Source organism: Aspergillus sydowii, assembly GCF_001890705.1.
Source record: "Aspergillus sydowii CBS 593.65 unplaced genomic scaffold ASPSYscaffold_15, whole genome shotgun sequence".
Lineage (NCBI taxonomy): Eukaryota > Fungi > Ascomycota > Eurotiomycetes > Eurotiales > Aspergillaceae > Aspergillus > Aspergillus sydowii.
Genome location: NW_024467873.1, coordinates 471,230 through 498,860, shown reverse-complemented (window position 1 = coordinate 498,860; position 27,631 = coordinate 471,230). Strand labels below are relative to the sequence as shown.

General features: G+C 50.9%; 7 protein-coding genes across 7 annotated transcripts; 5 read left to right on the top strand and 2 right to left on the bottom strand.

Moving 5' to 3' along the window:
- Positions 1–2,697: 2,697 nt before the first annotated feature.
- ASPSYDRAFT_505144 (uncharacterized protein) lies at positions 2,698–5,580 on the top strand. Its single transcript, XM_040848095.1, has 5 exons — positions 2,698–3,059; positions 3,114–3,196; positions 3,260–3,355; positions 3,421–3,825; positions 3,907–5,580. The coding sequence occupies exons 1-5, from the start codon at positions 2,837–2,839 to the stop codon at positions 5,128–5,130; spliced, it is 2,031 nt and encodes a 676-aa protein (XP_040697657.1). The 5' UTR covers positions 2,698–2,836; the 3' UTR covers positions 5,131–5,580.
- A 912-nt stretch (positions 5,581–6,492) lies between these two features.
- ASPSYDRAFT_82151 (putative aromatic amino acid aminotransferase) lies at positions 6,493–9,832 on the bottom strand (the record flags this gene model as incomplete). Its single annotated transcript, XM_040851138.1, has 4 exons — positions 6,493–7,491; positions 8,005–9,025; positions 9,078–9,645; positions 9,703–9,832. 4 exons carry the CDS (start codon positions 9,830–9,832, stop codon positions 6,493–6,495), a joined length of 2,718 nt encoding a protein of 905 aa, XP_040697656.1.
- Positions 9,833–10,740: 908 nt separating this feature from the next.
- Positions 10,741–12,864, top strand: ASPSYDRAFT_161769 (LCCL domain-containing protein; the record flags this gene model as incomplete). The annotated part of the gene is made up of 2 exons (XM_040843028.1): positions 10,741–11,204; positions 11,259–12,864. The coding sequence occupies 2 exons, from the start codon at positions 10,741–10,743 to the stop codon at positions 12,862–12,864; spliced, it is 2,070 nt and encodes a 689-aa protein (XP_040697655.1).
- Positions 12,865–13,274: 410 nt separating this feature from the next.
- ASPSYDRAFT_161544 (SNARE domain protein) lies at positions 13,275–14,172 on the top strand (the record flags this gene model as incomplete). The annotated part of the gene is made up of 3 exons (XM_040843000.1): positions 13,275–13,309; positions 13,361–13,998; positions 14,096–14,172. The coding sequence occupies 3 exons, from the start codon at positions 13,275–13,277 to the stop codon at positions 14,170–14,172; spliced, it is 750 nt and encodes a 249-aa protein (XP_040697654.1).
- Positions 14,173–14,212: 40 nt separating this feature from the next.
- Positions 14,213–15,437, bottom strand: ASPSYDRAFT_161605 (histone chaperone napB; the record flags this gene model as incomplete). Its single annotated transcript, XM_040843007.1, has 3 exons — positions 14,213–14,322; positions 14,371–15,195; positions 15,317–15,437. The coding sequence occupies 3 exons, from the start codon at positions 15,435–15,437 to the stop codon at positions 14,213–14,215; spliced, it is 1,056 nt and encodes a 351-aa protein (XP_040697653.1).
- A 1,635-nt stretch (positions 15,438–17,072) lies between these two features.
- Positions 17,073–19,348, top strand: ASPSYDRAFT_504023 (putative lysophospholipase). Its single transcript, XM_040848064.1, has 3 exons — positions 17,073–18,248; positions 18,297–18,661; positions 18,725–19,348. Exons 1-3 carry the CDS (start codon positions 17,267–17,269, stop codon positions 19,055–19,057), a joined length of 1,680 nt encoding a protein of 559 aa, XP_040697652.1. The 5' UTR covers positions 17,073–17,266; the 3' UTR covers positions 19,058–19,348.
- A 1,863-nt stretch (positions 19,349–21,211) lies between these two features.
- ASPSYDRAFT_161509 (NmrA family NAD(P)-binding protein) lies at positions 21,212–22,330 on the top strand (the record flags this gene model as incomplete). The annotated part of the gene is made up of 2 exons (XM_040842998.1): positions 21,212–21,855; positions 21,916–22,330. The coding sequence occupies 2 exons, from the start codon at positions 21,212–21,214 to the stop codon at positions 22,328–22,330; spliced, it is 1,059 nt and encodes a 352-aa protein (XP_040697651.1).
- Positions 22,331–27,631: the final 5,301 nt, after the last annotated feature.

Sequence of the window (27,631 nt, the reverse complement as noted above, 5' to 3'; positions counted from 1 at the left end):
TGGAGAGAGAAAGAGAAGAAGATACCAAGAGTGGCATTGAAGGGGGGTCTTATATCTGCCATCTCGCAGCGTCGCAAGCACATAGTCTTCGATCCTAGCCGACGAAGGCGCTCCAAAGTGGGGGCTTCAGGGGGAATCGTGGCCATCAGGGACCCTGAGTTGCATCGCGAATGGATGCATATTGCAAAAGATGAAACAGCCCGCATCGGAGGTCCACTGCAGACCAAGAAGGGAGGATGGCAAAGGTCAAAGTCAAGAAGCGAGGATGATGTTCTATTCGGCCACCTTTGATATCCGCTAGGCCGCTTTGGGCGCTAGCCCCAATACAGGGATGCTGGCCAGCCCACTCTCTCTGAAGAATATCGACCAACCGGGCTAAGCCCATACCGTCAATACGTGTATGCAGCAGAGGTGCGCACTACAAGGGGGCGTATCAGGCGGTACGGCAGTTCGTAAATTCTCCGCATGGGAAACTTTCGCCTGAGACTGGGCATGTCGCACCATCTGGCCGTTCAGAGGGTCATGGCCCCAAGTGCCTGGTTCAACAGTCCACCGTCAACGTCAGATTGGCTGACGAAACGGCTGATCGGTTGCCAATCAGCGCTCTGTATTGCACTTTCTGTCGAAAGATCCTCCTGGATTCAGGCCAGAAATTTCGGTCTGAATGTCTGCAGCGGCGCAACCTTCGACGACAGCGCCTGTGTTACATTCGGCAGGGTCCAGCTTTGAGGAGTCCCTCTCATGTCCACGGTTGGGTATATCACCCACTCTCTATTATCCCGAAGCGAGATTATCACATCCCACAAACTGATGGATCAAGAGAATCTTGTCCTCCGAGCCATGTAACATGTGCCCATCACCCTAATGATTGCCAGATGGACCGAAGAATGAGATCAAGAAGCGACTCCAACGATCTCCACGCCACAGGCGATTCGGCTCATCCTTCAGCTTCAATTGGATTCATGATTCACCCGTCATCGCCGTACGCTCTTGCTCTCTCGAATTCCTTATCCAAACTGGGAAGAATCGGATGGTTCCAGGCTTCCCCGATCAAAATACGTGGGGCGATCCGCGCCAAAGCCTTTAGCCACTGACATTTGCTATCCGACGGCAACAGAGTCACACTTCTCGGTTGGGTCATATTATGGGGAGCATTGCCGTTTCATGCTGGTGGGCTGGCTGTCAATCAGTTTGGACGGCGAACTCCGGATACGACCACTCCTAGTCCTGCGGTCTACTGCCTTGGCTCGAGGGACTCTGGAGCTCACAGTGCCGAGAAAATAACTACAATTCCGTCGCAATTTCCGATATTTCTCTTACTCGATTGTAATTGAATCAATTCAGCCGTTCAACTGTGGCTGAGGCAATGACTGAGCCTCCTCAGCAGCATAAAGTCGCTATTCAGTGGGGTCGCGGTGTGGCAAACCAGACCTGTCCACATGTACCTTTTTTACCGCTGCCTGGTCTATGACACCTCACCAATCGTCGCTCCGTCCATCGATACCTTTCGCTATTGGAGTGACCTTGCTTGGAAGGCGAGGGATGGTGGACTTATCAGGCGGAAAAGAATTTGAGGTTGGGAATCAAGGCGGCAACTGAATCATGTTCCAAACCTTGAGTTCCTCATTTTTACCTTGCGTACCTTGCGTACCTTGGTACGTGATTTCACTCCCGCACAGAACTCCGACCGTCCAAAGTTTGCAATAAAAATGGTATGAACCCATGGTTGAGCCCATCTCCGCATCTGAACCCAACTCCCGAGAGTTTTGGAACCGGTTCGGTTGTGGCCTACTCCCTGACAATCGTTGGTTCCTCATTTCTAAGCGAGCAGTCTTGGTTTCAGCGGTTACCGGTGTAAAGCAGGAACCGACTGAGTTTATGAGCTTGATGGTTTTATGAGTTTGATTTGTTACGACCGTGCGGCCATTCGGTGTACAGAGAGTCGAGACCTCGTTCGAAAAGAGCGGACCGGTCTAATAAGCGAGAGCTCTGGTAGACTTTGCGTTTCAGATACTGAAATGTCCCCGCATTGAAACTCGAAAGAGCACCAAAGCCATCCAGCATCCATCCATCTTTCCCGTCGGCGACCTTTGGCTTGTGATTCTCCTGTGATATTTGGGTCTTCGAGATCTCGGAGAGTAGGACCAGTAAGTGATAGGGGTTTCTAGCTAACTAGGGCTTCTTCACAAGACGGTTGTCAGTTGTTACAATTTAGCCGTTACAGCCATCCTTTGGCCCATAGGCTCTTCGCTAAACATCCGGCCGGTGTTGATAATGCGTCAAGCGCAACTATGCGACTGTGCGAGACACCTCAAATTGTGGCTCCTACCTATGAGTGCACAACGCGAACTTGGGCCGTTCTAACGTAGGCTTAAGATCTTGCGAGCCTTCTTGGTGTTGCCAATTTGCCTACGAAATTGCCGATTAGTATCCATGGTCGGCGGCACCGTCCGCCTCCAGCCCACCAGGCAAGTCAGCCTCAACAACAAACAAACTATAGTCATGTGTATATCAATATGGTGTCTTCCGCAAATAGTTTCACGCTTTTCCTTTCCCATTGTTTCACATTGCTGTGCCGCAGAGTAGTCGGCGGCAATCACCAAATTTCCCCACTCCCGATAGGACACGATTGGGCGCTGAAGTCGCTCATGCCCTCGTAGCCGCCGCCGAGCCTCCCCAGTTTGTTAACTTGCCAATTCTACAGCGCTAACATGCTAAATTTGGTGTTATTGCATGGCGTGTGGCAGCGTTGTGTGCGACTTAAGAATGACTGGGCCTTCTCCGGGTCTTGGAGCTGCAAAGTTCCTCGCTCAAGTGAACTCCCCATCGCATCACCATGGTTCAGCATACAGAAGGAAGACCATCCATCCCTTTTTTAAGAAGCTTCTCATCAGGAAGCACTCTGCCGTCAGAGGCTGCCCCTCCTAGAAAGGCTTTTTCCAACCAAATACCAGCCGACGCACAGGAAAAATCTGGTAAAATATTGAAAAGGCCAGCAGGCTCTATTATAGCGTTTATTCTCGAAACGCTCCTCTGTTTGGTTGCCCTGTGCTTCATAGGTAATCTTTCTCTCACCCACAGAAGCATAGCTCGGTATACTAATAGTCCATTAGCACTCGCGCTGGGGGCATTATGTATCAACAATAGGCCGACGGGCGATAGGCTGGGGACAGTCATGGAGGAGGCAATGAAACTCGTATGTAAAGAACTCAGCGGCGAATCAATGCCCTCTAATGGAGCCTCCGTCTAATTGGTCTAGGGACCCACGATATACCCCATCATATTTGCTGCATTGCTTTCGAGTTCCCTCAAAAGCATCGGTCGATACAGTGCGCAGAAGTCTGTGCGGATGTCGGTGAGACAGCCCCTTCCTCGTATACTTCGCAACTCCAACTCTAACATAGCGACTCGGGTTTTTAGACATTATGGGCCTTGATGAATACCAATTCAACTTCGGATCCCATTAAACATCTTTACACGATGCCACTCTCTCTACTCGTCTGGGGCCTCCTCGTCCTGTGGGTGATGTCTCCTCTTGGCGGCCAGAGTACAATCCGGTTACTATACAAGACCAACTTGACTGATATTGCCTACCCTGAACTCCGGTATTGGGATAACGGTCCGCTAGGGTCCATGTTCACTTGGGTAGCCATCATGGTTGGGAACGATGGTTCATGGCCATTATCAATGCGTGATCTTTACACAGCTGGTCTAATGCAGAGTTCTGAAATCAAGACAGGCCCAGTTGATCAATGGTCAAACGTTAAGATTCCTCGCCTCGAGGCAGGGAACGATACAGAGGTCACTGCCGACGGCTGGATGCCTGTCAGTAATTCAACCCGAATTGAGGACTATATCTCTCTATTTGGCATGCCAATTATTGGGCTTACTGAAGCGATGAAAAAGGGCGATGTCAATTTCAATGTCGAAACCTCTTACGTCGAGCTGTCCTGTTCACCTTTTAGCTACCAGAAATCTGTTAAGAGCGGGATGACAGTAAGCTGCAATGATTGCTTTACTTATACGGACGAAGACCACTGGGTTCGCTCCCAAAAGTATCTCGGTCTCCCTGCGGACTTTTACATACCTTCCGGCAGGAATTACGATTACGCATCTCTTGGTTTAAGCACCAATTTCTCCAAGGTCAATCAGAACAACCCAAATTACACTCTTCCACGGACGATAGTTTTTAATTCGTCTGCCCTGACCGACGCATCATTAACCACATGCCAAATTACCCAGCGGTTTATCGAAGCCTACATTGAATGCATTGATAAAAGCTGTGCAGCCAAGAAAATCCGCCAATCCACCACAGACCATCGGGACAAAAACTTCACTGTGATCGATTATTGGGGCTGGAAGATTCTAGATATGATCACAGCTGTAAGCTCCGGGAACGCCGCGGCGAGAGATGTGATGTGGGGGTCAAGCAGCTCTGAGCTGTTCCTGAATGATTCAAAAAGCGCCCCCATTCAAACAGGAATAGGCGGCATTCCAGACGTCGTTAACATGTCCACGGTAAACACCGACACCTTCGCCACCAGAGCCTCTATTCTCCTCAACACAGGGATACAGGCCTTCATGGCCCCCACGGGCTTCTCCGGCAGCCTACCAGCGAATAACCTGACTTTCTATGGCAAACCCCATATCCCAATCGATGGACTTTTAACAGTTGCCAACGAATCTATGTGGAGGGAATATGATGCCAATAACTTTCTATACCCGCCGGCGATCATTCATCTCGTAAATTCAGGTGCGCCCTTCATCGGTGCATCCACTAGCGCCACCTTGAAGAGCTATACCGAAGTCTACAAGCCCGAATACGTGTGGGTCGTTATCCTTATAATCTCATCTTTCACGATAGTCGGGATAGGCATAGCTGGTCTATGGGTTCGGTTGAAGACAATGGCACCGGATATGTTTGATTGTGTTATGGGCCTGACGTATGACAATCCTTATATCTTGCCCGGTGGGAACAATTACGAGCCGCTTGACACGGACAACCGACTTAAGCTACTCGGTGACAAAACGGTTCAACTAGGTGAACTCAACGACGGACAGGGAGCCAAGGCTGTCTTTGGTGAGGCGAGTTTTGTTGCGCCGTTCCGGATGGGGGTTCCATATCATTGAATTACGGCTGCTGCCTGACTACTCTGCCGTTTGCTCGGGCCGGTATAAATGGCTGTCCTCTTGTAATTGTTCTTAGCGACTAGGGATTCATGTACAAAGGCTTGCCTGCAGGCGCCTGTCTAAGGGGGATGAGGTTACATAGTTTGTTTTAAAATGCTGACAGGATAGAAAATAGTCGCCAAGCCATCTGTTCAGGAACCCCGTGTGACAGGCATTTCTCAGCGTGAATATATGAAACACAGTTGATTTGATATTATTATTCAAGAGTAAATTATTTCTTGCACAATGTACATCTCCCAAAGTGTAATATGACACTACTAAGAGACTGCTACTCCATGTGGACTTCAATTTACAATCGGGACAAAATGGAGTACTTCCTTATGACTGATGGCAAACATCGCCCCATTTCATAGTGTCTTCTATTCCGGGCGATCATGCAACATCCGTGCAGCAATGCATGCGTCTCTATTCTCTCGTACTCTCTGAATCCCTGTCAATAACTGAATAGGTCAACGCCATTGTCAGTCTCTCGGTGTACGACATTGGGGCCAGAAAATGGGGAGGCAGTGTAACGTGTTTCGGGACACGGGGTTGAAGAGCCTGTACCCACTAGATTAACGAACGGTTAGCGCTGCCGGTATTATGCGAAGGTCTCGATTCAGTCCAGTCGATTAATTCGATTCTTTGGACTCGTGGATTGTCGACCTGACGGCACAGCATGGCCGGGTCCAAGGTAGATAATGTCCACTCAGCCACTGGACGGCCCATATGGTGAAACCTGCCAAAAGCTCCAGCTTAACTCTATCCTGTACTTTTTTGATTTTTCAATAGGGGAAGAGTGACTGCTTCCGGATCCGAACATGATCATCTCAATATTTTTTCCTTCAGGAGATCTATCTGCTAATTAATATCGGATTGTGAGGCGGGGCCGTGTAAGTAACATTCCTTTAGGCGTCTATATTCTGTTTCGCAAGGAGAGAGTTTTGATCGTTGTTACAAGTTGTGGCACACGGGTACCCCGACAACACGACTCGCGCGTATCCTCTTAGGCTATGGATTTGAAGTTTGAAATTGGATAGGTAGGAGGGTGAGATCCCTAATATTCAGCCCGCTCACGTCCCTGGATCAGCGAGCTTCAGCATCACGTCGGACCGTAAAGCTGCGGTCGATCCGGATCCGACGCGGCTATCCAAGGGGTCGCACCAGGGCAGTCTGTCAAAATGGCCGCGGCGGATGTGATGGCTACTCGCGGAGTCACAATTCCTTGGGAATGACACGCTGCGCGGCCGTATTATCCAAAGAAGGCAGTTGTACACGATGTAGTGCCAATCCTTCAATCGACTGACTGGGACGGTCGAGAAATCACTTCTTTCCTTTCTTCTTCCCCTTCTCACCACCAGCCTCTTTCTTCTTCTCAAATCCGCCCCTAACCAACGCGTCCCGTCCAGCAGCATTGATTATCCGAAACCGATCCGGCCCCAAATGCACACCACCGTACCACCTTGTCACGACGACGACAACATCCCAGACATCCATCAACTGCATGAGATGGAGCAGTCGCCCGCCCGCAGCCGTCTCCCCGTCATCGTCGCAGTCCTGTATTATCATCTCCGTAGTGGACGTCGGAGATAACCCTTTCCCGCCTCCTCCTCCATCCTTCGAACCCGCATGCGACGCCTTGCTCAGCTGCCGAATCCGCCACGCACTAATATTGTGCGTTGCAGACGCAACCTTCTTGTCACTCGCGAGCAAATAATCCAGGTAAGTCTTCGCCTGGTCCAGACTGGTAACATGGGCCGCGCGCGCAACAAAGACGGATTTCTTTTCGGAGATGACCTCGGAGAGAATCCAGGGTGGTGGTTCGGAGAGACCCATGCTCTCGTGCAGGGTGAGAGTGGCAGTTGTTGCGGTTATAGCTTCGACGCCATCACCGTCGGTGCGTGCAGTCGCTGCTGCGGTCTCTGCTGATGTGGTATTTGTACTTGTATTGTCGGTACCGATGCGCAGTTCTTCGAAAGTCTCGATGGCTTCGTTTATAAGGTCAAAGAGGCAGACTGCGCCGGGTTGGTATGTCCGGCTGAGGATATCCTCGAGGACATCGATGGCGATTTTGCCCTCCCCGCGTGAAGCTGTAGATGCGGTCCCGAGTATTCGAGGAGCAGTATCTGGGTATGTTGCCTCAAAGGCGAGGAGGAATGATAGGTTTGCATGGTTCGGAATTTGGAGTTTGATCGTTGTCGCTGCTTTCGTTCCAGACGAACTCGAATTCCCTAAATCTAGCGCTGATGTAGAGTTATATTTGGACGTGTCTGATATTGTAATAGTGTCCGGGTCGTAAATGGCGTTAATGGCTTCGATTTCCTCTGCGAGGTCGGCGTTGAGATCAGACATTTTGTGAGGGGCCGTTTAGACAAACACCTTTAACAATACTCTATCACAACTCAATCGTGGAGTGGTATATTTAGACCAAGATGAGAGGCAGGGAACTCTATAAATCCATTTGCAATAGAGCACTGCTAAAGGTGTCTCAGCGTGGTGGGTTTGAATTGAGGTTGTTGGAGATTTGGACGCGGCGTTCATCTCCCCGCACTGCATAATTTTACAAGTTGTATAGCTGCGTTGTACGATCTTGATTAGTAATGTATAAATCGGACATAATGCTGCATTAGATGCACATCAGAGCTGAAATCCGCATTCCAACATCAACTCCTTCAAGAGTACAATTTTTTAAAGTTACAAAGTATTGCCGTCTTGATTCATTTCATTAATTCGTTATGTACTTCCGTTACTTCGGATTTCAACGCCAGATTCATCTCACATTCAACACCCCATTCCCATGAAATTAACAGACGGCTCCATCTGCAGGTGCTCCACCGCTTGCGCCGTGTTATCATCTTCAAGGCCATCGAGGTTTTTTCTCTGCCAGAAGGTTCTGAAACCGTCCACCAACCGCTGGGCGACCGGGGCCACATCATCTGCAGGCATCGCAGCAAAGCACAACCGGAAGTACTGATAACCACGCGCCTTGATGTCATCCGTTGGCGAGAAAATCATTCCTGTTGCAAGGAGACAGAGATGCGGCTTTTGTATCAAGTGCGTCCATAGGGCTTTTGATAGCCTCTCGGGTGCGTACTTCCGACGCAAGGGGTGGCTGTCGAAATCCGCCTTCATCCAAACGAACATTCCTCCTGTGGGCCAGGCGAAGTCGTACATCTGAACCTTATCCAGAACCTCCCATGAGTCTTCCTCAGTATCCTCGCCCAAGGTCAGATCATCCAGTCTCTCAGTATCAAGCACGACATATTTTCCCTCTTCCAGACTACTACACATCTGCTGCATGCGGTGCTCGTATCCCGCGCGTAGGCCCTCAAGCCACCGAACCCAACCGTCCATCTGCCATCCTCTCTCACCGTTGTTGCCCTTCCGTGCATCGATGGACTTGTCACCCGCCTGCTGGCCAAGAATCATTTCAGCTACCAGCGCTTGGACAAATCCTGAGGGAGCTTGAGTGGTTGACTCTGCAATACGAGCCAACCTTTCAATTACAGCTGGCTGTGCTGTTATCCAACCGAGACGGCAACCTGGGGCGATGGTTTTGGAGAAAGTGTCAAGGCGAACAACCCGGCCGTCAGTATCGAGTGACAGGTAAGAGGGCACAAGAGAATCAAGAAACTCGTATCCAGAAGATTTTTTCCCAGCGTTATAATTACGCGGTGTCAAATGCGGGTTAATTGAAGTGTTTCGGTATTCAGCTTGTTTTTCCTGGGCTGATGGGTATTGCAGGTTCCAGTATGGATCATCTTCCACGATGACAATATCATACCTATGGCAGATGGCGTAAATCTTCTTGCGACGTTCGACAGACAAGGTGCCGCCAGTCGGATTCTGGCCGATACTTGAGGCGAGTCATTAGTCGACGAAACGAAGGTCAGCAGTAAATTACTCACGTTACGGTATACATCAAATGCGGACGGCAGCCTCTGCGGAAATCCCAGTTTTCCAAAACATCGTCCAATCCTCCTGGGCCATGCGGCAACATACCCTCCGCGTCTATGGCTACAGGGACAATGTTGAGTCCTCTTGGTTGAGCAGCCTGGATGCCGTTCATATACACATATTCCTCACAAAGAATTCCCTGGCGAAGGTGTACCCAGTCACGATCTGGATTCCACGGGTTGGTGAAGGCTTCAATGGCCTTAGAGAACCCGTCGGTTGCCCCTGTGGTCATAAGGGTATCTGGGCCACCAGCATACGGAACGTTTGGGTGAAGATGTTCACGAACGAACTTATTCACAAACGTCGCCAGAGGAGGCAGTCCTTCAGCAGTGCCATATTGCAAGGCTGTCGTGATGTCGATCTTCTGCGAGATGGCGCTCTGAGAGTCCTTGGGCACGATTATCCGTTCGCTCGGCTGTGTGCCCTTGGCCTTTCCACCTGGAACAGTTGGAAATCGCTGAGAACGGGCGGCCGAGGCTTCTAAGGTATCGTACGGGAAATAAGACGCATTTGGCAGTCCTGCAGGAATCAGATTCGTGAGAAGTCAACCAGCTAATATTGAATCAGAGGCCGTACCGCCCGCCAAGTTGGCAATTCCGGGGATGAGAAAGTACTTGTAAAAGTCTTTCACGGCACTCGGCGCGCGCCGCTTGGTTATGAAGCTGAAATGATGGGACAAGTCCACTGGAGGCGACAAAGAAGCCATGGTGAAGGATGTCTTTGCACTAGGCTACGGACGCTGATGGGCTGTCAACTCATCACCTCCCGGCTCCGGGTTATAAGGCTAGTTGGAGTTATCTCCAATTTGCTTGATAAGCAACTAGAGCCAAAGAACGGCTCATTTCCACAGCCAATGGCACCATCTCTTTGGCGAGACCTTGCCACAAACGCTTAATTTTATGGGGAACAAAGAGAATGTGGGGAATGAAATAGATTATCGTGGCCATCGTTCTAATATCGGCAAGAAATTGCATTGATTGAGCATGGCCCTGAGAGTAGAGACTAGATTGGGGACCTAAAAGCAGGATAGCCGTTAGCCGTTCCAAAGCCGTTAGAGTTTTAGTATGACACCCACAGCCGCCGCAACAAAAGCATTCTGTACGCACGGGATGATCTCTCCACATCCTTGCTGTGCCTGAGCGATATCTCGTCCACTCTCCTGCAGATCCATGACTGCAGCCTTATTTTCTTTTTGCCGACCAGAATGACTCCAACCAAATTATATTTCCTTAGTTCGTTGCCTTGGAGCCTGCCCTGGGGATCGGAATGGCCAGCCGATGACATAAGCACGATCGGTGCCCAGCGCGCCACCCTCCGCATGATCTCGTCCGCTTACCGGTCTCCGCCCTCTTGACTCTCGACTCGACTCTCTCCTTCCTCATCGCTCATTCCTGTTGTTACAACTATCTTTATCCAATCTGCTCTCATTATTCGATAGCCGCGAATTCGCATTGACTGCGCTCTTTTGACGCTAAAATAGGCCCTTTTACTGGTTGAGAGGGTCTGCTCTAGACCAGCCGGCAATCCCGCCTCTTGGCTGTCGACAATCTATATCCATCGTTTTTCTCCGCGCTTTCGTCGTTGATTCGATCTACCCCCTAAGTTTATCCCGGGATGTTAGGCGAAGGTCCAGGTGATGGTTCTCGGGTGTATATACCTCCTGCGGTAGAGGTTGAAGATCAATCCGACGATCCCGACGCCCCCGACCTCCTCCCTCGCCATGTCGACACCGGTCCTACCGTCCTTCCCGTCTGGTTACGGGAATCCTCGAAATCTTTCCGCTGGGGCTGGGTCCCCTTACCAATTCGAAAGGCTGCTCGCACGACGGCTGAATTCGTCAAGGGCCCGGACCCGCCATACCCGCTCTTGTTAAACCCTCTGTTTCCCCAGATCCAGGAACTGCCTAAGCGGTACCTGGACAAGTTTTTCCCGAAACGCAAACATAAGGTGTCCCTGCTTCTGCTCCTATATTTCGCTTGGTTCCTGCCGTGGGCTATCCTATTTCTGCACTCTCGATCTGCTGGTTACATCGAAGGCTACGGGCGGCCTATCACACTGTCTTGCTCGAGTACCTTCTGGTGAGTAACTTATCTGGACGCTTATGTCAGTCATTTCTAACGAATGTGCCGCAGGACGCCTGATAATGGCTGTGGACTCAATGGAAACGATTGTCGTCCTTTTACCGCTGCGGCAACTCCGTTCCGATGCCCAGCCAACTGTCGAGACGCGAAGAAGATCGAACCTTACACCTTTGGTAATCAGACAATCAACTATAGGGGACTTGTCATCGGAGGACCTGAACCGGGATCAGATGAGCCTGGCGTATATCGTGCCGACAGCTTCATTTGTCAAGCCGCCCTCCATGCAGGAGTCATTGACAACGATGGGGGTTGCGGCGTGGCCCAATTAGAAGGACCAGCGCATTCGTTCCACGCATCCAAACAAAATGGAATCAGCTCGCTCGGTTTTCCGTCGACCTTCCCCAAGTCTTTCAGCTTCGTCGAACCGTCGTCAGATGCCACTTGCCCGCAGGATCCGAGATGGCCTCTACTAGGGATCACTATTGGGGCGCTCGCCGCCCTGTGGCTCTTCTGCTCGTCCCCTGCGGTGCTATTCTTCAGCACGTTCTTTATGCTTTTTAGCCAGGTTGGGTTGGTCTCTGATCCGCCACCTCGGGCTGAACTGGCTGCTCTAATGTCCGTCTTCGTCGCTCGGCTTCTTCCAGCATCATTCGTTGCATATGTCTTGTTTAGGTACTGTGCGCGACCACTCCTAACGCCGCTATCGTCGCCTATCTATCAGATCAGCAAGACCTTGCTTTTCTTGCCCCCTGCGTTCTTTGGTGGTCTGAACAATTATACTTTCGCAAGATTGATACCCCTTGAACGTCTGACGCCGCATGATATTCAGCAACAACCCGGTGCGAAGCTCGCGTTAGCCATAGTCATTCCTACCGTCCTCGGTATCATCTTGACTCAAACCCACCAAATTCGCATGGGCGGCTTGATGCCACATTACCTGAAGGTCTACGGGACAATGGCGCTGATTCTTCTGATTCTACTCCCACTTCCCGGACTCCGCCTCCGCATTCACCATTACATCCTCGCGATTCTCTTGATGTATGGGACGGCTTTCCCCACCCGACCATCATTAGTCTACCAGGGATTGCTGCTTGGTCTCTTCATTAACGGTATTGCTAGGTGGGGCTTTGCTTCTATCATCGAAACGCCCGCTGCTCTGGGGGAACAAGCCCCAGGCCCTGGTGGGGCGCATGGATGGTGGGGAGGCACCTCACCTAATGTCAGCGATAGCTCTGTCACTATTTCCCTCCCAGATACAGGCCCCGGCGAGCCCTATCATGGCAACGGCAACATTACGTTCACCCTATGGGAGCGAGAACGCATGGACAAACTAGGAGTGGACGGAGTCTCGGTCCTAGTCAACGATGTTGAGCGCTGGCGCGGTTACCTAGACGAGGACCCCGCAGGAGAATTCACCTGGCATCGCCACGGTCACGCAGGCCTCGAACTACATCACACATCCTCAATTGATGGTGATTTCGAGGTCCCATCCTCGGACCTCGAGCTCGAACAAAACTACGCCAGCGACGAGGACAAGCCCGAAACCCTCTTTTTCCGCTTCGCGTTCTTGAGGGGCGCCGAGGCAGGGAAGTACAGCGGTGCTGGGATCTGGCTCGAAGAAGGGGAGTGGATCTCGCCCCCGCCGCTCAAAAACTAGATTTCTCTCCTTGTATTTTCGTTTGTCTTTATCGGGGGTACTGCGTACTAGACCGGGATACACTCAAACTCTGCAGTAATTGGGTTGGATACGAACACGATCAATTTTGTTTGGATTTGCATATCATGAGTTATGAATGGATTCAGTTTTATGTAACCGTCTACACAATATATTATTTCCGTAGCAGTAATTATATTTCCGACACTATTCACGGGTACCTGGTGCAGGGCGAATGGCCGGTTTGGAAGCCGAAACAGCGGGCGGTGAAGAGCCGCGACCTCCGTTCTCAATTACGTATCCGCATCAACACCGTGAGCTTCAATCTCCATCGCATCTTCCTCAATCCATATTCCTCTCATCAGACTCCTTCTCATGATCCATATTTAATTTTCTTTCAAATAACACGAATGATGGAGCACACAGACCCTTTCCTTCAAGTACAGGCGTAAGCTCCTACGAAACCCAATCTGGCACACTAGCTAACAACGAATTGCAGCGACGTCCTCTCTACCCTCGGCACTACAAGACCCCTATTCTCCTCATACCTCCGCATCCGCTCTCTCGCAAAATCACCCTCAAACCCGGAACTCCAGCAAGCGCGTTCGGAACTCGAAACGACCCTTACAGACCTCACAGCTGACCTCGATGACCTTGTCGAGAGTGTCCGAGCCGTCGAGCAAGACCCGTACCGCTTCGGGCTCGAGATAGAGGAAGTACAGCGCCGTCGCAAACTCGTCGACGATGTGGGCAAGGAGCTCGAGGATATGAGGGGAGAGTTGGTGAAGGTTATTACGAATTCCGATGCTGCTGCTGCTGCGGGGAAATCCAAGGGCGCAGGGCTTCCGAATCCAGCGGAATTCGATGATGATGATGATGATTCTGAGGGCCATGGGGATGATTACTATGCCGAGATGGAACAGCAGCGGCAGACGGAGCTTATGCATGAGCAGGATGAGCAGCTGGATGGGGTGTTTCGGACGGTAGGGAATCTGAGACAGCAGGCGGATGATATGGGGAGGGAGTTGGAGGAGCAGGCGGTTATGATTGGGGAGATTGATACGCTTGCGGATCGGGTTGGGGGAAAGTTACAGAGTGGGATGTCGAGGTTGAAATGGGTTATCAAGAAGAATGAAGGTGAGTATATGTTTTTCTCATTCATCGCATTGCATTATTTCAATCTGCGTTCATTAAGTGCGTCTTCCAAATTGGGCTTTGCTAACTAAGCGATTAGATACAATGTCGTCATTCTGCATCGCGCTCCTGATTTTCGTGCTCGTTTTGTTATTAATATTAATCATTGCCCTGTGAATACGAGGGTATTTTTGTTGAAGAGGTCTTTTTGGCGCGATTAGACCTTGGTCTTCTTGCGGGGGTGGGACTCGTCATCCTCCTCGTCCTCTTCGTCCTCGTCGTCGATTTCGTCAAAGTCGAAATCCGGGGTGTCGTCGAAGGATTGGACTAGGAATGTTAGCTGTGGTTTTGTTGGAAGGACGGTGGCAGACATACCATAGTATTTCAGGGCGTTGGGCCAGAGGTCATCAGCAAGAGCATTGGCCAATTCGGGTCCATCAGGGAAGGACTCGATCTGGTCAAAGTCGTCATCGACATCCTCGTCATCGTCAGCTTCGTCATCCTCGACGTTCTCTCCCTTGAGGATCTTCTCGAGCTTCTCGTTCTCCTCCTTAGTGGCCGCCGCGGATTGCTCAGCGGTCACATCGCCTCCGCGGTAGCCGAAGAAGTTGAAGAAGCTTTGGCCGGAGGACCCTCCCATGGGGTCATCATCCTCCTCGTCCTCTTCCTCATCAATGGCCTCGATCACAGCAAGCTTCTCAATAAGCTTCTTGAACTCGGGCAGCTCCTTGCGGTCACCGCCCTTCTTTTCAGCCTCGTACAGGTCGCAAGTGGCATCGAGCAGACCCTTGGTGACATCCATGTCCTTCTTCCAGTTGATGCGAACTGGCTCCGAAACAAGGCCATCCCAGGTCCTCTTCTTGCCGCTGGGGGTGGTCAAAACCTGCTTACGCCAGTAGAAGTCCTTAACGAGCTTCTTGTCCTCGAAGAACGGGTTCGACTCGCCGGTGTTGAATTCGAATATGAAACGAACGCTGCGCGGCTCACCCTCACCCTTCTCGTTGACTTCGAATCGCTCGACGGTCAGGTTGCTCAAGGACGAGCCAAGGATCGCTGCATCAGAAGAAGTGATGTACTCATCAATCTCGCCGGGCGCGTTGGACAGCACGCGAATCCAGAAGTTGTTCTGCACTTCGGGGTGCGAGACGATCTTGGCGCGCTTCTCAAACAGCGGACGGAAGGAGACGATGGACTGGCGCACTGTTTCATTTCATTTTGTCAGCGTATATATACAATAAATGTCCTCTAGATCGTTTGTCGCAAGGTGTTGTATAAGCCTAGGTAGACTAGACAGGAACGCGCAGGATCAGAATCAACTTACACTGCTCAACCTCCGCGCGGATAAACTGCTGCTCCAAAACACCAATATCCTTAGCAACTTGAGGCGGCACAATGGGCTCAGAGACGCGCTCCGCCAGGTCCTGCTGTTGATCGTTCGACATGGCGCTGATTGAAGATTAACAATGACGACACGGGCGCGTAGGGATAGCTAGATAGCTGTAGCTGTAGCTGTAGGAAGGGAGGCCGGGCAAGTATCCAAGAGCCTCAATTGAGAAAGAAGACTTGCAAAAGATGAAGATGAAGTAGTAGGAGGAGTAGTGTAGTCAATCAGGGGCCGGGGTGGAAAAATCTGAAAAATTGCGCCTGAGAAACTTAAGTCCGGCGACGGGGTTGGTTTCGTCACTCTTTTTCCATTTCCGTTTTGGACTAGACCGTCTTGTCGCGGGATACTGCTGGCTGCTTTAGCCTGAGCGGTAGGGGCTAAAGCGGCGGGTGCACTGCATTGACTGTGAGGTATCTGCTCTTTGACCAGGATTTCTGACGTTGTTAAGGTTGTTATCTTCATGATGTATCATTTTGTGATTTGTGTCTAATGATATGAATTCTGAGTTTGGTCCTAGGGTACACTATTTGACGGTCATGTCTTGTGTTTTGCGACGGCGTTCTGCATCATATGTATTCTGTACTCCAACCGTTTGGACATGACCTGGACAATTATTGGACGTGCGATGGAAGAGATTTGCTTGCTTCGTAGGCCAATAATGCTCATTTAAATTCACGAAACATGGATGTGTCATCTTGCTCACTGTGCCGTGAAAGCATTGCATTCCAATCAAGCTTGCTTGAGGACGCGACTACCACAGCACGGATAATCTGCATATTGCATTCTTATGCTTTGGGGGTTTCCTTTAATTTAAGCTATAAACCTTTATTCCTGGTCGGGATCATAGGATGGTATGTATACAATCAACCTTCAAAAGCGTGGGAGACTGGGATGTGGTAGAGATACTTCCCCATACATGGAAATTGGCAGATATATATTCACTGAGGATCTCAACAAAAACAACGCGAAGCCGTCAGAACAGGCTCAAACAGCTAAATTGAGAAATATACCAACTTAGATAAAACCTTGAATGCTTGCTTGGTGCTGATGATAGATTCTGGGTGATGGTGCATCACGGGGCTACGACCACGGCTTTTTCTCGCGTCACTCTGGGGCATCCTCCGCCACTTCGCGCCCGATTCTGGGGTCTACCCAGTACGTATCCACAAACTCGAGCTGATGTTCGAGAATTGTTCTGTTTACGGATATATATTCCCGGAATTAAGCCGAAACCACTTGTTTGACACAACTCGTGGGTTTTTATTGTCGTGGTCTGAAGATAGAGCCTCAAGGGCTCAATCATCAAACGCCAGCTCAGCATGTAAGCTACTCCAGCATCGAATCTTCGTTGCCATCCAACACCATTTTGTCCAAACCAAAGGAGGAAAGAGTCAGCGACGTCCAGGTCCTTGAGGTGAGGAAAGAGTGGCGGGGACGAAAATGTCTCAACTCTCAACGGTACACTAACACCAAGTGGCTCCAGATCTCCTTGCCGCATCCACAGAAACGCATGCCGTACGTAATATGGACCGCTGCTGAAAACTCTCTGCAACACCACGAAGAAGAATAAGAGGGGCAGACGATGCACTTATCGTTTCTCCGAATTCCGGCTGGATATTCTAAAGGTCAAAGAGACGACGATAACCCCGCGATTTGTGATTGCATTCTGGTCCAGACTCCTTATCTCGCCCGCGATCTACGCTTGAGGTGCCTGAAGAAGGATTTTCAAGTTCGGGCTCAGTTTTGCAGTACCTTTGACATTAGGGCTAGAGAGCCGCGCTCTTTTCGTGTCATCGCACCACAGAGATCTTCCTCTCCTGTCTTGCGTTATTTTTGTTAAGTGAGAGCCTTACCGGTCTGATTTAGTGATTATCTACAGTTGCAAACATGGTTGCCGCCGATGATATCATCCCCGAGCTGGCTGAGGGCCAGACGGAGCAGCCAGTCCCCGAGTCGCGGGTATTGATTATAATGACTGGTGGTACGATTTGTATGCGACCATCGCCAGCGGGGTTGGTGCCTGCTCGAGACTTCCAGGAGCAATGCTTAGCGCGGGTGCCTACGTTCAACGATGGATCGCACTCGACAATGATGGATGTCGTGACCAACGACGCGGGGGAGATCAAAGGCCATCCAAGCCTGCGAACCCCGATGACGGCATATGGCCGACGAGTGAGGTATACTGTTTTTGAATTCGATGAACTGCTGGACAGTAGTTCTATCGACGCCAAGGGATGGGCTCAAATTGCGCAAACCATTGAGCGAAACTACACATATTTCGACGGGTTTGTTGTGCTCCATGGAACAGATAGTCTGGCATATACCTGCTCCGCACTGAGCTTTATGTTGAAAAATCTAGGAAAGCCTGTGATTCTCACCGGAGCACAGGCTCCAATGCTAGAGCTACAGAACGATGCTACAGACAACCTGCTTGGGTCGCTGGTTGTGGCTGGCCACTTTATGATTCCTGAAGTCTGTTTGTATTTCAACAACAAATTGCTTCGTGGCAACCGGTCCACCAAGGTAGCGGCAAGCGACTTCAATGCGTTTAATTCGCCCAATTGCGCGCCGCTGGCTGTGACAACATCGATGCGCACGAACGTCAATTGGGAAATTGTAAACCGGCCCAAAAGCCTCGAGCATTTTAGCATCCAGACCAACCTAGACACCACTCATGTTGCGTGCCTCCGCATCTTCCCAGGTATCAAACCAGAGATGGTGGATGCAGTATTGAAGCTAGACGGTCTTCGTGGCCTGGTCTTGGAAACATTTGGCGCCGGGAATGCACCCCACGGTCAAGACAATGCCATGACCAAGGTCTTTGCTGACGCGATTTCTCGAGGAATTGTCATTGTCAACATCACCCAATGTGAGCATCCCTGGCGTCAGGAAACGATCAAGGTACTAACCTGAGTAGGTCTGACTGGCAGCGTCAGCGCAGTATATGCTACCGGAATGAGCCTGTCCAAGGCTGGGGTGGTTGCAGGGTTGGATATGACTACAGAAGCGGCACTGACCAAGCTTGCCTACCTGCTTGCGCTGCCTGGGGCAACACCCAAGGCCGTAGCAAACAACATGTCTCTGTCGCTTCGTGGCGAATTGACGGAGTCGTCGCAGCCAGTGTTCCGCCATCCAGATGGAGCTCTCCCCGAGCGCGTGCAGGCACTCACAGTCCTGGGGTACGCCATCGCCCAGGGGGACCTTGCTCGGGTTGAGGAAATTGTAAAGAGTGAGCACCATTGGTTGCTGAACGATGCCGACTATTCCGGAAATACTCCAGTGGTAAGCCCTTTCCCCCTTCTGGGCCCTTAAGAGTGGCAGCAATATTGACACTACTCCATCCAGCATCTTGCAGCGACATCACCATCGGTAGATATTCTGCGGTTCCTGCTCCTTCAGGGCGGGTCTGTGCATCTACGAAACCGCAACGGACGCACCCCGCTCTTCCTGGCGGCTAACGCTGGGCTGTCAGAGCACGTTCTTCTGCTTCGCAAATCGGGAGCGCATCTGCACTCAGATGAGCGGACAGCAGCGCAGCTCCTCGCCCGACGGCGGCCTGGGACCTGGGGCCTGGCCGGAATTGGGCCACGTGAAATCAGTGACAGGGAGATGGAGGAAGCAGGCGATGGGTACCGCGCGGGGTCGTCGCACTGGCCGATGGCAGGATCAGCACCTTGACATGACATTGGTGGATAACGAATGATTGACCCCAGGATTATGACAGCAGCGATAGACTACGAAGTTATGCTGGCATGGACTAGAATTAGGCATTTTCTTGTTTGTTTCCGACTCTGTATGAATAGACAGGGTTCCTCATCGAAAGTCGGGGTATGCATGGCAGGCACGAGGCTAAGACGATGCCAAAACTAGCGAACTCTTTGGAAGAATTGCTGGGTGACCTGGTACTGGTAGGGATCGGGGTCTGAAGTTCTGAACCGGCGGGACAGCCGAAAAAGCGTGCAGAGAGTGACCTCATGGAACTTCCATTGAGAATCACGGGCTCCTACCCGGCAGGCCAGCCTAACCCCAATGAGGCTAAGCAGGGCGTGCCCCTCCGCGGAGTTGGCTGCTCTCCGAGCAAGAGCTGTCCCCGCCTCCAGAATTGCGCCATCCGATTCACTTCTAGTTGACAGCTGGGCCATCTCCCGAGTGGTTTGTGATGTTTAGTCTATAATGAGCAAGATCACGATCACAATTGTTGGCAAACACTGAACAGTGTGGAAAGTGCATTAGATAGTGGATCCTAGGGTCCCCAAGACAATGGAGATGGCCTTAAATTCGCTCAGTTTCTTGGCAACACCGTGGAAAGCCGCCGCACACAGATTGGCTGGCTGGCTGAGCGCCGGGAGATTGAGTCGGAATTGTTGGGCTGTCGCCGGTGGCAGTCGCAGAAAATGTCCTTCGGCTGCCATTATTGACATGGTTCTCCCAGGACCTTCTGTTTTGAGAGCTGAGCTGTCATGTATCTGGGGATGTGGTGTATTTGCTTTTTACCCGCCCTAGAAATCCCCTAAAAGGCTTAGGCCGTGATGTCGCGATTGACATCAGACCACAGCAGCAGCATCAGCTTGGCCAACTCCAAAGCTACTATCGGGGGAAAGGAGGCTACAGTGCTTCTGGGGTGTCGCTCGTCGCATGCTCCATCTGATACCGACTCTCGGCCCAGCAGAATACGTGTCAAGCTTCGGGGCCTCAGGCAGACAGGGCCGTTACGTAAAGGAAAGGAGCCGCTGGCCAACGAACGAGCAGCTCTCGCCAACTTCGGCCCTGCGACTTTTGTGCGATCTTCGGTCTGGACTCTGGAATTCTGTATACCTTGCCTTGCCTTTGTAATGTCTTCTCGCAGCAGAGTTTTCTTAATGGACAATGGACGTTCCTGTGCGCTGAAGACTGCCGAGCACTGAGACTGTAGTTGCGCAATCGGAAAAAGAAAAGACATTAAGTATTAAAGTTAGTAACTAGATCGCTGCATGATCTCCTCGACTCTATAGACTGCGATTCGGTGACTGATTCGTATTACTCGATGCTAACATCGGAAGGGAATCGGACACTAGAAATCGAGCATCAAACAGCCTCAGTCTCCCCCAGCACCAGCAGCAGCACCTGACACTCGGAACCAGACCACCGCCAGAGCCAGACCAGACTTCCCTCCGTACCCACGTCTTGAATATCAAGTGATTAAAGCCGAAAATTTTTCAATCCTAATCAGGTTCGCCTATCCACTTTGGCGTTGTTGGATCCTCTCATTATTCATAATTTCCATCCTTAGCTAACAGAAACCCTCACCTTGGAGGCACGCCGCCTGAGCTGCATCCTCGCGGAGATCATAGCATCTCTTATTTCTTCTGAGCCCCTTCCTCTTGCACCATCGATTTCCGCAATTGCGGCATTATCGAATCATCGCTCGCTTGTCTATACTGCCTGTCGCCCCGAGCTTCTTATACATACTTCCCTGCTCCAGGTGCGTTCTTATCTTGACCCAACTCCGTCCTGCCCTTTCCCGCTTCCCCACGCCGCCCTCCTCACTCTCCAAGTCTCGACTCTTTGCTGCTGCGCGCTCCATTCGTTCCACTCGCCTGCTCTGTCTGAGTCTGTGTGTCGGATTCCACCTGACTTTCTCCAGATTCCCTCCGAGCCCTCCCTTCTCCATTAGGTCTCGGCTCCTGCTGCTGCTCGTCCACTACCCCGCATAATTTTCTATCAATTTTTTCCCGGCTCCTTATCTCCCCGACTCGCTCATCAACCAGCCTTCCCCTCTAAGGATAACGCGAGGATCAGTTGAGGACCAAAGGCCCGGTCGAGAGATAGAGACAGACATCGTCAACAGTCCCAATGACGATGCAGAAGAAGACAATTGCCGTCGTGAACGCGACGGGACGCCAAGCGGCTTCCCTCATCCGCGTCGCCGCGGCAGTCGGTCACCACGTACGCGCGCAAGTCCATTCCCTCAAGGGCCTCATCGCAGAAGAGCTCCAGAGCATCCCAAATGTCACATTAATCCAGGGCCCCCTGTTAAATAACGTTGCGCTGATGGACACCCTCTTCGACGGAGCTAACATCGCCTTCATCAACACAACGTCGCAAGCGGGCGATGAGATTGTCATTGGCAAGGCGCTCGCCGATGCCGCCAAACGCGCCGGCACCATTCAACACTACATCTACAGCAGCATGCCAGATCACTCGCTCTACGGACCATACCCGGCTGTGCCGTTATGGGCTCCGAAGTTTACCGTAGAGAACTACGTCCGCCAACTAGGCCTCCATTCGACCTTCGTTTATGCTGGAATCTACAATAACAACTTCACAAGTCTGCCATACCCGCTCTTCCAGATGGAACTCATGCCGGACGGCACTTTCGAATGGCATGCGCCTTTTGATCCAGATATTCCGCTACCTTGGCTGGATGCAGAGCATGACGTTGGTCCGGCGCTGCTGCAGATCTTCAAGGACGGTCCTCAGAGGTGGAATGGTCATCGGTAGGTGGTCGTCTTGACCGACTTGACAATTGGGTGCCGAATTGTTGCTGACCGTTATAGAATTGCTCTCACTTTTGAAACGCTATCCCCCGAACAAGTATGCGCGGCATTCTCCCGAGCTCTCAATCGCCGCGTAAAGTACGTCCACGTCCCCAAGGTGGAAATCAAAGTCAACATTCCTGCCGGATACCGGGAACAGCTTGAAGCCATCGAAGAGGTCTTTGGCGTGCACAAGGCGCCTTACTTTCCGCAACCCGAATTCTCCCGTCCGGCCGCTGGATCTCCCAAGGGATTAGGCCCAGCCAATGGCAAGGGCGCCGGTGCGGGAATGATGCAGGGCCCCGGAGGTGTCATCTCACAACGTGTCACGGACGAATCCCGCCAGTTATGGCAAGGCTGGCGAGACATGGAGGAGTATGCGCGTGAAGTCTTTCCCGTGGAAGAAGAAGCCAACGGGCTAGACTGGATGCTATAACGGTCGGGGAAAAATCGAGCGCTATCGGAAAGGAAACCCCGCCTGCCCAGGACGAGCGTGCGAGCGCGCGAAGAAACGTCAGCTCCCTAATTAAGCGGAACGTTGCAGCTTGCAGCTCAGGTCAGTCGGTGAGTCGGCGGACAAGACCTTTATCACAGCGACTTGACATGATCCGGAGCGCGCGATTGGCCCGATAGGGAGATTGCATATCCATCGCCCTGCCTGCCGACCTACCTTACCTACCTTACCCTGTCTTATCCTGGATTCCCCCCTCAATCTCAATTTCTCCACCGAAAATCAATCAACCTCTCGAGTTCGAGTTTTGTCTGATACCAAACGACATCTAAATCGCGCAATTTTTCGTGCATTCATGGCGAATTGGCTTGGGTTTATTATTATACCTATACGTTTACCTCACTTGGAGCGAGCAAAAACAAAGAGCAAAAAACCAACCGTCTTCTATGCGGATTTCGTGTCCTTCCCGAAGTCGGAGTTCGAATTCCCTCCCTCTCCTCATCTTCTTCTCCCTTTTCCTATCGGAGCTCCTTTCCCCCCCAAAAATACTCTACCCAAAAGAAAAAGAATTCTATCCTACCTATTTAATGGCTTGACTATTGAGCAAAACCCAATCAATCCTTCTTCCTATCCATGCATATGAAGAGAATTGAACCTACCTACCTACTCAACTAGTAGTAGGATCTATAGGAAGGTAGACATGATGTTACGAACTTGCACCATGAGACAAAAAGTTACGCTCTTGATTTGATATTACTTCAGGTTCCTTCACTCTTATTTCTTCTTTCTATTCTTTATATTTTCCTTTATATATCTCTGGCGTTACCATATTCGTGATTGATTTTATTGTCTTGTCTTGGCTTGACTCCACTTGACCTGACCTGACCTGACTTGACTACTACTGGTGGCTGTTTGACCAATTCAGTGAGGATACCATGTCTACAACCAATTATCGTTTCTTCTCTTCTCTTCCACATGGTCCTTGTCAGATCTGCATCGTATAGTATCTGCTTGATAGGAACGGGATACATACCATTAAACTACGTACTAAAGCAAGGACCCGACGCTTAATCAAAATCCACAGTCCATAGCCCGCGGTTTAAGTTTGAGCATGAGTTTTATTGGAGCCAGCAAGGAAAAGAAAACATGCGTTCGGGACTGTCACAGTTCAGTTATGCCGAGCCCTATCTACACGTTGAAGGCTGCGTAGATCGCCGATGTCGAGTCATGTCGGATCAGGATCATCAGATCCAGATCATGAAATCAATCAGGGCATTGGACAGATCCAGATCCAGCCTCCCTTGGCGTGCTGTGTGTGGTTTGTTGGATATGCCACGCGGAATCGGTGTGGTGGAACGAGCCCGAGATAAACTATACGCCGATAGATCCATATTTATATGATGTGATGTGATATGGTATGGTATGGTATGTGGATGGCCTGATAAGATAACTGACCTGGCATTTGCAGTGTCTGAAGTTCTGAAGTCTTGTCTTACTCGTAGATCCGGGCGAGAGCTGAGCTGTATGTATTTGCTTTTTCTCGTTAGCTCATTTATTCCTGCTCCTGCTATTCAAACTGGGAGCTCGATATGGGTGAGAGAGTTCTCAACAGGAACTCGAGTTGCTGCTTATTAGTGGCATCTGGCCCTGCGTAAAGGTTTGGGCATGGATAAGAAGATCATTCGGAGTATAGTCAGTTATATGGAGAGCATTTTGGGCTATGGCGGTAACCGCAGATGATAGTTGGCAAGGCACTAGAAAATGTGGAAACGTCTCTACTAAATCGATATGAAAAGAAGTGCATGGTTTTCGATTAGANACAGCTATGGAAGGCCTATTTATACCTCTACATTGACACGCTAGGAACAAGCGAGCTTTCCTTGTGTAACTCTATGATGAAGGCTTCTTTGAAGGTGCAAACGGTGAATTGTCGACCTTGCCAATTCGATATTGATGTAAACGGTGAAGTTACCGCCTTCACCGGGATCGTCAATGTCGACAGAAAATACTCGGTATGAATATTCCATCCTTTACCGCTGTGGTTTGAATTTATATATAAAATATGGAACAGAACTATGCGGCCACCAAGATGTTCATTTGGGTATCCTGTTTTGCTTTTATGCCAAAAATATATATTGGGTTCATTTGAGTAAGACATGCCAATGAAAGCATTACTCACTAGACTCACGCAAAGACTACTTATTGAAAAACCATTCGTTCCATCGAACATCCACAAATTATATTGGACACAACTTCGACCCATCTCTCGCAACCACAAGGCCGTCAAGCAGTTGACGAGGTCAAACAATGCAGTCTTGCCGAGAAAACATTTACAGCTACGGGTTTGGCTTGCCACTTGCAAGAATGAGGACGAAAGACCGAGTCGACTCTTGGTCGGTAGGTTTGTACGCGTCCTCCCTAATCAACTCATGCACACCAACCCAACACTACAGGATTTGGCTTATGGTCATGCCCATCAGATCGTTTCCATCTGATACTGCAGAGCGTGGCAGTGTCGTTTTCTTCCTGCGTCTTCCCATCCTTGCGCACCTACCTTTTGACGTTGGAGTTTCTCTTCAATTTCTCCTTTTTGGGCGAGTACGTAAATGAATCTCAATTATCTCCAACTCGTCTAGCCCATGCAGCTTCATCGCAGCGAGACGCGGCACTTTGCCTTTCAGCCCCCGCGCAGGCGAGGTTGCAACCTCAATGCCGTCCTATCAAAGATCGTGCGACGGAGGCTTAAACCGTCATAGACATAAGCCAACCATCCTTCACGACGGTCACATCCAGGCATATTCCAGCGTTTGAAAGGCGTACCGAATAGTGATGGAGCATATACCTAAAACGCAATAGCACTTGTAGTTGCATTAAGCAGGCTGTAGCGATGCCCGGGCCAGTCTATCACACTTGTCTTGTGGGGATGGGGCGGTTTCTATAATCTCGGTAAGCGGGGATGCGATGTACAGTGGGTGGCGTTGGTGGAAAGGAGAGGCCCGGCTGTCTGCTGGTTTTAGTTGCGCCTTCCTTGTGAATACGAAGGAGAACGGACGGTGAACGCCTCACGAGTCACGAGGAAGGTGCGGCTGCGAGATCCCTGCCTTAGTTGCCTGGAATCTGTTTTGGAAGGAGAGACACGGCGAATCGTTGTTGCCTTCATAGTTCGTTCGGGAATCTGTCAAGTGAGAAGGCGTGGTTCCAACAGTCCAGGATGTTGTTGGATTGTTAGTTGGATTTGGAGTAGGCACGGGTACAATCGGTACGGTGACACTGATGAGATGGTGCAGGCTGTAGTCGGACCAAACGAATATCATCCTTCATGCGTTGTACTTCTGGCTTCGTATTGTTCCGTGCCACTCCATTATGACGAAGGTGTATCCGCCTATCCGGTGTATGGAGTCGAGACCAAAGTGTATTCTGGATCCTGCTACCGATCGAGGGAACGTGTTCGACGACTCGTATATTTGTTAATTCGGGGCATCGGGATCCTCCCCGCAGCCCTGACTCGCGATAAGGGCTTGTACTTGTTTCACTTTCAGGCAACCGTGAAATCTTAGCTGGAAACCAGATCAAGCCGAGATTTAGGACAGTAGAGGAAAAAGCTTCGATCCGGGGTCCCTGCTGTCGTCCACTGACTCGGCTTGATCATCGATGAAGATGTAGCTAGTTTGCGTCTAGGCGCATCTTGAAAGACGGCCAAGTTGTCCGGCAAGGATATGCGACATAAGGAATCTTCGGTGCCGCGGGGTGTTGGTGATCAGCAGGGAGAGGTACTTGAGCCACGAAGGCCACGAGAGGATGGATTGTGCCTTCTGCCTTGCCCTTGCGCCTTGCGTCTGGGTGAGTGTCAGACATTATTCGATGGCGGCTGCTGAATTTCAATATTATTCAGGGTCGTTGGAGAGTCAAGCTTCTGCCATTGAAGGGTGGCAGATTGGGATCAACGGGGTGTGATTTGCGGATCAGCTTACAGAAGCCCAGATGGAATAATGATGCAGCCGCTATTGGGAAGATCTGAATCTCCCGACGGGAAGGCAACAAAAGTGGTCGATGCTCCACCATTCTTATTGGCTTCATGATTCTACAACACCAACACCGAGGTGCTTCTGTTCCCAGCTTTCCTCCAACTACGAAATACGGTGTGCGCATATCGGAGAATGCGGGAGCGACTGCTGGGCTCGTCACACTTGGACCACCCTTTGTGTCGCACGCGGGTTTCAACTGGGTGGATTGATGGAGGTGTAACAGACTGGACAGTTCGCTCGATGGTTGCGGATGGCGACCTGAAGAGCCGGAGGGTCGGGGGCCGGGCGAACTTGGAACGCTGGAGTTCTTGCTCGACCTGATATATGCCACTAATATCCCGAGGAAGGCGATCCACCGTTCGTGCGCGTTTCGTGTTATCCGGAATTATCTTGGCTGCGGAGGTATCGTGAAGGCGGGCGACGGCGAGGAGGATAGAGGAGAGAGAGCCAAAGCTGTATTGATAAGAGCAGCAATTCATAGATTTCATTATTCAGACACCTGGAAAGCGCCGCGCCTGTTTGAGTATGTACATGGTCGAACAGCGAACGGTGACACTGACGACATGGCTCCATCGGTCCATCCGGACCCAACTCCATGTCCGACCGTTTCATCCAGTTGGATTGGGCGTGGTGCCTTGGCAGGCCACGATGTGATTCGACCGGTTCCTGTTTCAGGAGCGAACCCTGCAGTGCCGGCGTCTACTGGGCGTGGTTCCGTGGATACGAGAGTTGGGCCTGCTGGCTTCCCCTGGAGATCAGTCCAATTTCTGGGTGGAGCGCAGTGGGGAAGGGCAGGCAGGCACTGCCTCTCCTAGTCTCCTGGCACCTTGGCCCCCTTTGATGAAATTTCTGGAGCACGAGGGAGGACCCCTGACGGTGATCGATGAAATGATGGAAGTGGCAGCGTTGGATTCGGGTTGGATGAGGAAGACGAAGAGAACCCCCGCGCGTAAGATGAGTGGCCCCCGTCTGAGAAGATACGAGGTATACCAGCCAACACATTTGGCCCCCGATTGATATTATTGTTTTCTCGACACCGCCAGTTCTGTTATTCGGATCATCTCGTAGAGTTTGGTCACATCGATAGTCACCAGTTAGGCTCTTAGCAGCCAAGGCGGGGGGACTGAGAATGAGGACTGGGACTGAGATGGATCTCACAAGATGGATTACTCTTAGTCTTGGATAGTTAAATTAATTCTCTGAAAGCCAAAGAACGGGCAACTCGGCCGCTGATTGGCCTGCAATAAGATTGTTTGAGTGT